Source organism: Rhinatrema bivittatum, chromosome 3, assembly GCF_901001135.1.
Source record: "Rhinatrema bivittatum chromosome 3, aRhiBiv1.1, whole genome shotgun sequence".
Taxonomy (NCBI): Eukaryota; Metazoa; Chordata; class Amphibia; order Gymnophiona; family Rhinatrematidae; genus Rhinatrema; species Rhinatrema bivittatum.
Genome location: NC_042617.1, coordinates 270359214 through 270369905, shown reverse-complemented (window position 1 = coordinate 270369905; position 10692 = coordinate 270359214). Strand labels below are relative to the sequence as shown.

Genomic DNA, 10692 nt, shown 5'->3' with positions numbered 1-10692 from the left:
AAGGAAGAGGAGGCAGAAGACCGAGTATGGAGGTGGGTGTGGGTAGTGATTATGTGGGAGGGGGTTGAGGATTATTTATTTATTTGTATTTATAACCCACCAATGCTGAAGCCCTAGGTGGCAAACAATTTTAAATACATAATCGATTTAAAAAAAAAAAAAAGACAAACCAGACCAAGATAGAATCAATTAAACAAAATAGACTAATTGCAAGAACACTGCTGTGAAAAGTTGTTTAAAAAAATGCTTGCATGTACAGATACATTTTGTTTTTATAATGAAGACTGTCGTTATGCCAGGGGGATGGGAGAGAAGTGAAGATGATTGCACGAGGGAGGGGAGCTGATCGTGTACTGTTAATCCAGTGCCAGGGGGTACTGCAAAGGGAAAAAGGTTGGACACTACTGCTCTATAGAATAATGCACCTGTCCATCCCTGTGTCACCTGCACAGATTAATCTCTCTTATAAAGCTGATCCACCGGTATTTGTGGCACCGGACTAGGTTAACATCTCTAGAGCCTGATCCCCCATCTCTGTCACACCTGCATAGGTTAACATCTCCCTACAGAGTGATGCACCGGTCCCTGGGTCACCTGCACCTTTCTCCCTCCTATGGATGACCCTTGCCCTTGATGGACGTTGTCCTATAGAGGGCTTGAGTCAGTCTCTTGATGATTCTTACTGTTTCTCAGCTCAGTGATACTCTTCATTCTCCTCTCTCTGGTGGGCTGTTCTGGATACTCCTTCAGAGGAGGGGAGCATCAGCCTCTGCATAGGGAAAGGGCCGGTCCCTGGCTGGAAGAGCTCCAGGCAGAACACATGCCCCAACCCCTTAATTAAAGAAAGCCTAATTGACTTGCTTGGAAATCACTTGAAGCTGTATTACCCTCAGCATGAAATAGCACACAGTACCCTGCTTTCTCCCACCTCCCAGTCCCGTTCCCGGCCCTCCCTCAGCCACGTTCCGGTCTGTGCGCAGGGCATCACCTCCCCAGACCAGATTTCTCAGAGAATAACTTAAAGGGGTAGGAATCCTTGTTACAGGGGGGCAGACCCCGGCGGCTCTGCAGTAGCTTCCGAAAATATCCTCTGGAACTCCTGCAGGAGGAACTCCACCACCTGGTTCTGGTAGGTCATGTTGATGGCCAGGCTGGAGAATAAGTCCTTCTCGGGCCGCATCAAGGTGGGCCCGAAGACGATCCCAATGTTCTGGGTTGTCATGCGGTTCAGGTCAGCATGTTCCATCACCCTGGAGAGGGAACACAGGAGACAAAAAGAGAGAGAGTGAGTTTAGAGAGCCCTTCTCTTCTGCAGGTCAGTCAGGGCGACTGCAAGCACTGTGTCAGCATCTGGAAGAGGCAGGCTCGAGTACGAGGAAGAGTGGCCCAGTGGTTAGAGCAATGGGCTGAGAACCAAGGAAGCCAGGGTGCAGGTCCAGCTTCTCCCACAACCACTCCTTGCGCTCTTGGGCAAATCACCTTATCTCCCATTACCTTAGACGGTAAGCTCTTTGGGGGCAAGGACTTGTTGCAGCTGAATACTTATCACCATTGTACAGTGCGGTGTACATCCAGTAGTGCTAAAAAAAAAAAATGAATATAGTATTGGACTTTATGGTTAGAGTGCAGGCTTCCTGCGTTCCAGTCCTAGCTCTCTCCACCCTCCCTAGGATGAACTCACTAGCCTCCCCCCCCCCCCCCCCACCACCCCCCAGCCTCTCCTTCTACCATCCCTTCTGACACTAAGAGTAAGTGGAAGGGTGGGGGAGGTGAAAGGTGCTGAGCTGACTCATTCAAAGGAAATTATTCACACTGGAGCAAGAAAACGGCAGAAATTGGCCTTTACTGCCGTCACGAGAGATGCAGTTTGTGGTAGCGTAGGGTGCCAATAGAGAAGAAAGAAAGTAAGAGAGAAATTCCATGAAAATATGAGTTGTCATAGGAGCTGGCCCCGGAAAAAAACAGCAGAACTTGAGCTGACCCCAGGCTCTGCCCGGCCGAGGTGGCTTCCAGCAGGTAGACACGCTGCCTCCCTTCCTGCCACTGAACTCCTGCAGAGCGGGGGGGAGGGGGGGGGAACCAGGAGGGGGGGGTCTGATCACATTGAAACGAGGGACAGTGAGTGACTCAGCAGCACTGTGAGGAAACGTTATCTTGCTAGAAAATGGACAGAGGGGGACGGAGCAAAAAAAAAAAAACCAAGCAAAAGGCCCAGACCAGGAGCCCAGAGGATCCCGAGTGGCAGTGGGGCAGCAAGGAGTATCGCTGGAGAGATCAGGCAGGGACAAGGCAAAGACTAGAGAGGCCTGGAGTTCTTTATCTCCCATCAGCTTCTGTGTGTGTCTACGACGGCCCTGTCCGAAAGACACAAGCTAGCCAAAGGCGCTCCTAAAACGGGGCACAGAAAGGCCAGAGAGTCTTGGAACAACGGTTATTAAAATTCATACCGCATCACAGATGTGTAACGGCGTTGTGGAAAGGAACATAGGTGGAAGCAAAGCTGTGGGTGCTGACACAGCAGCTGGCAGGGGCATGCACAGGGAGTGGGTGGAGTTGCTCCAGCACTTGGTGCTGCCGGGTGACCTAGAATGAGCTCGCTCTGCCTTCCTCATGGCCACGCCGTGCTGCAGCTCACACATACACCCCATGCTCCGGACTACATGAACAAGCTGGTTGGAGGGAGTGGGGGAGGGAATGGCAGATTGGCCAAAGGCATGCAGGGGAGCCTGCTTGATACTGGCTTCTGAATGACACAGACCAGAGGGATACATGTGTGTTTGTAAGGCTCCTGAAAATTTTGTGACTAAATTAGGGCGGGGGGGGGGGGGTGTGAAGGAAAGTTGACAACATAAATCAGATAGGAGGAGGTAGGAACAGTCCAACTTTCAAAGGCAGGAATCTAATCCCATTTCTGCCACCACTTTATCATGGGAGATATAACTCATCACTTAATACCCTTCAGGCAAGTTCCCACTGTAATCTATTAAGAGCAGGGACACTGCACTTAACCTAAGGCCAACAGAGCTCAAATGGAAGGCAGAGGGATACAGGGAAAGTCACATCTATGCTGGAAGCTGGAGGAATCTTGATAAAATACATAATATGAAAGGGTCAGAAAGGCCTGAGGATATTCTTTATTTCCTGCAAAGTGATTAAGGTGGCCAACTAGAAGTACTCCAAAAGGAGGAATCTCACCTCCAAAAAGGAGGATGAGTGCCCCAAAAAGAGGGCACTTACTTCTAAAAAGGAGAACAAAATACAGGACAAAAAGTTGCATTGAATTTGCATATATAATAGCACACCTGAATTTGAATATGTAAATACATTTACATAGATGCAACATCACCAATGTATCATAAAAAGGAAAGTTGCTCTCCACCTGCTTTGCTGCTATGTAAACTGAGCTGCACCGCTCTCACTCCCTGTACTCTCTAGCTCCGCCCCATTCTCCAGGTCCATTCCTCTGTACGTAAATTGAACTCCGCCCCCTCCTGTACTCTCTAGCTCCGCCTCCCTCCGTATTGTCCAATTCACTCTCTACCACCACAGATGAAAACTGAGCTCCATCCCTCTCTCTCCTTGAACTGTCAGATCCCCTCTCTACTACCACACTGTACGCCCGAGCTCAGCAAGCACACATTTCAATTATGCACTTCCTACACTTCACAGTATTTTCCCATCCTTGGAGTGGAGGAGTAGCTTGTAGATAAAGCAGTGGGATGAGAATCAGGGAAGCCAGGGTTCAAATCCTGCTGCTGCTCCTTGTGACCTCGGGCAAGTCACTTCATCCCCCATTGGGTCAGCTACAAACTTAGAGGCTCATTACCTAAACCATGGTATTTTTCTCAGAAGGGAAAATACTGCAAGGCTTACGAAGCTGCCGTACTCAGTACCGCAGCTTAGTAAACGCCATGGGAAGTTTCCTGGGGATACCATAGCTTAGCTGCCCACAGACCTAACATGTGAAGGCGTCCCCAGCCTATGGGGTTGCCATGCCTTACAGGGGCCAACCAGTAACCGTTTAACACCTCCCAAGAAAGTCAAAGACCCTGAGGATCTCTGGAGACCCTCATCCCACCCGCTGCTCCTGGAGGCAGCCAAAATTCCCTGAAAAAGGTTTTACCCGTAGAACGCCCAGGTGCAGGCCCCACCACCAACTCCCCCGCCCCATTGGAGGCCGGCTTCCTCGCACCCCACCCTGACTCCCCCTGGGACTTACGAAACTTGTCCTGTTGGTCTAGTGGGGGCCCCTGTGTCCCCCTAGGCTCCAGGCCCAGCAGTGGCCATTTTCCAAATCGTGGCCAAATCATGTGATAGGGGCAAAGTCAAGTTAATGGCTGGCCAGCACCATTTTGGAAAATGGCCACTGTTGGCTCTGAAGCCTAGAGCGCCCCCACTAGACCTTCAGGGCAAGTCCAGGAGGGTCAGGAGGATGGGCTAGAATAGGGGAAGAAGGGGCCAGCTTCCAGGAGGAACAATTTTGTGACAAAGGGGAGGGGTAGGGGGGTGAGGCCAGGGGTTCTAAAGGTAAAAGCTTTTGAGGGGAACTTCAGCAGCCTCCAGGGGCAGCAGGGGATGGGAGTCCCCAGCCACCCTTTGGCATGAGCCTGGAAGTATCAGGATGTGTATCAAAAAAGATACAGTTGCAATGGAGAAGGTACAGAGAAGGGCAACCAAAATGATAAAAGGGGATGGATCAGCTCCCCTATGAGGAAAGGCTGAAGAGGTTAGGGCTGTTCAGCTTGGAGAAGAGACGGCTGAGGGGGGATATGATAGAGGTCTTTAAGAACATGAGAGGTCTTGAACGAGTAGATGTGATTCGGTTATTTACACTTTCGAATAATAGAAGGACTAGGGGGCATTCCATGAAGTTAGCAAGTAGCACATTTAAGACTAATCGGAGAAAATTCTTTTTCACTCAACGCACAATTAAGCTCTGGAATTTGTTGCCAGAGGATGTGGTTAGTGCAATTAGTATAGCTGGGTTCAAAAAAGGTTTGGATAAGTTCTTGGAGGAGAAGTCCATTAACGGCTATTAATCAAGCTTACTTAGGGAATAGCCACTGCTATTAATTGCATCAGTAGCATGGGATCTTCTTAGTGTTTGGGTACTTGCCAGGTTCTTGTGGTCTTGTTTGGCCTCTGTTGGAAACAGGATGCTGGGCTTGATGGACCCTTGGTCTGACCCAGCATGGCAATTTCTTATGTTCTTATGTGCATTAGTGACTCTTTGTTCCTGGAAAAAATTAGCTACAATTCTTGGAATGAAATAATACGACTTGTGTTTTTTGAGGCAAATTGTGTTATTTGATTCACATGTATTAGGATAGCAAGGAGCTGATTAGCATACATTTGCATGCTAGTCAGCTCATTAGCATACTCGCATGCTGGGAGCAGACTAATGTGCCACATTTTAAATACCACACATTATCACTATGTTAGGCCATTTACTGTGCAGCAAATATTTGTAACTGAGCCCCTTAGAATACCTGAATATAACTTGCCTTGAGCTAAATCTAAAATAAATAAATAAATAAAAATACAACTCAGCATATTGTAGAACAGTGGTCCCCAACCCTGTCCTGGGGGCCCACCAGCCAGTCGGGTTTTCAGGATACTCACAATGAGTATGCATGAGAGAAAATTTGCATGTACTAGTCCCTTCTCTCTGAGCTCCTCTTCTCCTGCCTAACACTAAGTCCCACTTCCACTCCTCCACCTCTATCCCTTCCCATCCTCTCAGTGGCATGTGGATACTACTGCCTGACTTAGTCTATTGTGGCAGCAGTAGCAATGTAGCCAGTACAGCTGCAGTATGACATGAGGATGAATAAGGGGGAAGAAAGTAAAATTTTTACACAGCACTTCCCTTTAAACTCATGCAAATGTCAATAGCAGGAAAACCATATTCAGCACCTCTAAAACTAAAAAAAAAAACTTCCACTAAGTCTCCTGTACAACTCGCCACCAATCCCGTGCAGGAAAATAACATTTGCAGCCAATCAGCGCAGACCTGCAGGGCAGAGATGGGACTCATGCAAGAGGCTGTCATGTTGACCACATCTAAGTACCTGTCACTGACAATGAGCCATGACTCCTTCCCTCCTTGCTTTGGATGTTTCCACATTTAGATCAGGCTGAGACTGTGGAAAGGAGGGGAGAGAGGTGCTGCTCTGTACATGCACGTCACACAAAGACATCACAGGCTGCCTGCCAGCAAAAGCCTACTGGTATCTAACTGCTGCTTTTGGTCCCACAGTGATTAATAACGTTGTGGATGCTCTTTGTGAGCCATTGATGTTGCTATCTCATTTCAGTCTTTCCTGGCTGTTATATTAAGACTCAGGAGCTGCTCTGAACTTCCCATGTATAGTCTGAAGTAACAACTAAGATCATGAGATTTTTTTTTTCTGGGCAGGAGGGGCAGGGGGCCAGACTCCTGGATGAGGACAGTCGAAAAGGACTCTCTGACACAAAGCTGGACATCTGGCCACTCTAGGTGTGATACAGTGAAAAGTGAAATTACTTCTTACCTGATAATTGTTTTTCCTTTAGAACAGTCAGGCCAGTCCATATGAACGGGGTTATGCACACCAACCAGCAGATGGCGACAAAGATCATTAGGCTTACAGATGTCATCTGTGCTGACATCAGCCTACCAGTATTTCTGTAAAAGTTAACTGTGGACAATTTGAATATCAGCAAAACTTTCTTCTTTAATTATCTCTTTTTTTTCGGTAAACTGAACTTCCAGAAGACCGAGGAAGTGAAAACCTGAAGGAAATATAGGCAAGAATAGGCATGAGGCATGCAGAAACTAAACTCCACATTTATCACTAAGGCGAAGGCCAAACATAAATCTCTGCGAGCTACTGGTAAGTCCCAATCCTAAAAGAACTGAAATTTAAACACCAACTGCAAAGCAGAATTGGGAGGGGTCAAGGACTGGACTGACTATTCTAGAGGAAAGGAAATTATAAGATAAGGAGCAATTTTACCTTCCTCTTCATCCAGTCAGGCCAGTCCATATGAATGGGATGTACCAAAGCAAAATACTGCACTAGCTCATCACAATACTGCTGAGGCAAATGAGGCCACCTCCTAACTCTGATATCCAGTCAGTGCCGTCTGGAGAAAGTATGCAAGGAAGACCAGGATGCTCCTCTACAAATCTCTGATGGAGATACCAGCTGCTGCTTGCACCCTCATGGAATGAGCCTGAATCTGCTTTGGCAGAGAAACACCAGAATCCACATATGCAGCTGTAATTACTTCTTTAATCCGATGCACCACCATAGCTCTATAGGCTACCTCACCCATACCACCACCTTCATGCCACCATACAGTACACAATGTTACTAATCTTCTAAATTCATTGGTAACCTTGAGATACTACAAAAGATGCCTCTGCATATCCAAGGGGCAGAGAAATGCATATTCTTCTGCATTTCCCTGTTTATCCAGCGAAGGCAATGAGATAGATTGATTCATGTGAAAGCTCGACACTATCTTTGGAAGAAAGGAAAGAATTGTACAAAGTTGTATCCTATCCTGATTATTAGGAAGAGTTCCCTGCAAAAAAACACCTGCAACGCTGATATCCTCCATTCTGAACAAATAGCAATACCTTCTTCAAGATAAGCAAGCGCAAGGAAATGCCCTTAAGAGGCGATAAGTTCGATCCTGCTAAAAATACAAGACCAAGTTTGGATCCCAAAGATTGACTGGAGTAAAAAGGGGAGGCCAAATGTGTTTAATGCCCCTCAAGAACAGAGATCCAGCAGGGTGAGAAAATAGGAGCCGACCTTGAAGCCTACCTTTGCTGCAATGCCTTTTATGAGGGGATCCCTTACAATTTCATTACGTCCACTACAATGCTGTGGCACAAATTCTCTCTGGCTGTAAAATGAGGTTTCATATTACTCCAGTACTGGCCAGGCTCCATTGGCTCCCTGACAAATGGAGAATTATGTATAAGATCGCCATGAATGTCTTTTATTTATTAAATCTAGACTATCATAGCTGGGTAAGTTCTACTTTGAAAGTCTATCACTCTCTCAGGTCCCTACACTTGGTGCAAAAGAATCTTCTTGGAAGTGCCATCAGTAAGGCTAGCCCATCTTAACAGCACCAGGGATCTTGCCTTCTCTGTGGAAGGGCCCATATTTTGGAATTCCCTCCTAGATGAAATTAGAACAGAACCTTATGTGAAAACTTTCAAAAGGGCCTTAAAAACATATCTTTTCAAGAGGGCCTTTAACGAACAATACGCAGGGTTAGTATGACATCTGATTACTGTATCTTTATTTTCTGTGTGTATTTGTCTGTGAAGATTATTTTATATGTTCGCATTTTAAACCACTTCAATATTTTATGACGTATGCTGTGTACACATTTTTAATAAATTAACTAACAAGACATACCCGCCACCTGTACCTTTAAAGAATTAAGGGCCAACCCTTTAGAAAGGCCCTCCTGTAGAAAGTCCAGAATCAGTGGTATCAATGCATGTCCCGGCACACATTTACGCCCAGAACACCAAACCTCAAACACTCTCCAGACATGCACACAAGCCAAAGAAGTACAAAACTTCCTAGTCTTCAAAAGTGTGTTTACCGTGGCCAGCGAATAAACTTTATTCACCAAGCACATTCTTTCAAAGGTCAGACTGTAAGACAAAAAATAGATCCTGATCCTCATGAGATACTGGACCCTGGCAAAGCAAGTTCTGGAGAGCTGGAAGCTGAAGAGAAGTGTTGCACAACAGATGCCAAAGATCTGTCTACCATGGCCGCCAGGGCTAATTCTGAGCCTCCAGACGAACTAGACCAGGATGTCCAGCAATCTTTTGAAGCACCCTGCCTATCATGGGCCAAGGGGGAAAACACATACAGTACCAGCTTCTCCTCCCTTGGCCAATCCTACATTAGGGCATCGATTCTGGACGAGCATGAATCTCTCCTGAGACTGAAACATTGGCACACCTGTGCATTCCTACTGGTCGCCATAAAATCCAAAAATGGCTGAACCCAGCTGTCCACAACGAGATAAAATACCTCAGCTGACAGAAACCATTCTCTCAGATCTAGAATGTGATGACTGAAGTAATCTGCCTCCATGTTCTCCACGCCTGCTGTGTGAGATGCTGTCAAGACCTGAAGATATTGTTTTGCTCAAGGAAGATGATGATTCATCTCCAAGGAAACCTGATGACTTTGGGTTCCTCTCTGATGATTTATGTATGCTATTGCTGTGACATTGTCAGACATTACTCTTACTGCCTATCTGAGCAACCAGGGCTTGAAGTTGAGAAGTGCCAACTGAATCACCCGAGCCTCCAGATGATTGATGGAAAAGGTTCTCTTCCTCGGAAGACCATTATCCCTGAGCCATGAGTTCCCAACAGTGAGCTTCCCAAACCCGACAGATTCACATCCATGGTCACCATTATCCAGATTAGGGGAACTAAATGATTGCACTCCAACCACCATTGCAAGCTCTGCCTGACCAATGCTGGAAGAGGTAAGCTCACTGAGTACTCATGTGATTGGAGATTCTACCAGGAGAGCAAGGCCTCCTGAAGAGGGCGCATGTGTGCTGTGGCCCATGGAGCTAAATCCAAAGTTGCCACCATAGAATCCAAGGTCTGAAGATAGTATCAAACAGTTGACTTTCTGGCAGTCTGCAAGCTCACAATCTGATCTCACAACTTTTGGATTCATTGCTCTGGTAGGTCACCTGGTCTATCTTTGTATTGAAGCAAGTGCCCAAATAAACCAGGCTCTGCAATGGTTGAAGACTGCTCTTGGAAAGGTTGACAACCCACCCCAGCTCCTGTAATAACTGAATCACTCTCAGAGAGGCCGATAGACTCTTCCTGGAAGGACTACGTGCAGCTCAGCCAATCATCCAAATACGGGCTAACCAAGATCCCTTCCCTGTGCAGCATCACCACTACTGCTACCATTACCTTTGAGAAGGATCTTTGGAGCCCTAACCACAGCAAATAGCAGCACCTGAAACTGGAAATGGCAACACAACACTGTGAAGTGAAGGTGCTCCTCCCAAACTGGAATGTGAAGATATGCTGTCATCAAATCCAGGGAGGTTAGAAATTCTACTTTCTGTACTGCCATGATTATTGCAAGGTTTCCATTCTGAAATGGGTCACGTGCAATAAGTCGTTGCTTTGCTTCAACTCTAGGAGAGGGCAAAAGGATCCCTCCTTCTTTGGAACCATGAAATAAATGAAGTAATGTCCTTTCCCTCCTGACCAGCCAGTTATGGGATGACTGCCTTCAGTGCAAGAAGTCGCTGAAGAGTGGACTGCACAGTGATTTTTTTTTCAGCTGAATAACAAGGAGAAACTATAAAAGCATTGGGGCTGGATACTTGAACTCCAGGAAAATGCCAAGTTTGACAATTTCAAGAACCAATTGATCCCTAGTAATCTGGGCCCATCTCTAATAAAACAAAGAAAGATGACTGCCTATCTCTGGTACCTGAGGTTGGGCCCCCTAACCATTCACTGCACTGACCTGAAGGAACCGGTTCCTGAAGAACTGTCTTTCCCAGTGTTTTTGGAATGAAAAGATTGATACTGGGTTTAAAGTGCAAGATGTCCGACCTTTAGATCTCCAGCACTGCCAAAATCTCCTGAAGTCTCGCAGATGGCTATGTGTGGCAAGGAAC

At 46.6% G+C, this 10692-nt stretch overlaps 1 protein-coding gene across 6 annotated transcripts in view; it reads right to left on the bottom strand.

Moving 5' to 3' along the window:
- Window positions 1-219: 219 nt before the first annotated feature.
- Window positions 220-10692, bottom strand: part of ARHGAP9 (Rho GTPase activating protein 9) — a 234396-nt gene continuing 223923 nt past the window's right edge. For all 6 annotated transcript variants that reach the window (XM_029594592.1, XM_029594595.1, XM_029594596.1 and 3 more), the window contains one exon: window positions 220-1250. In XM_029594592.1, the coding sequence (XP_029450452.1) occupies window positions 1040-1250 (211 nt within the window). In that variant the 3' untranslated portion in view covers window positions 220-1039. The remainder of the gene's footprint in view (window positions 1251-10692) is intronic.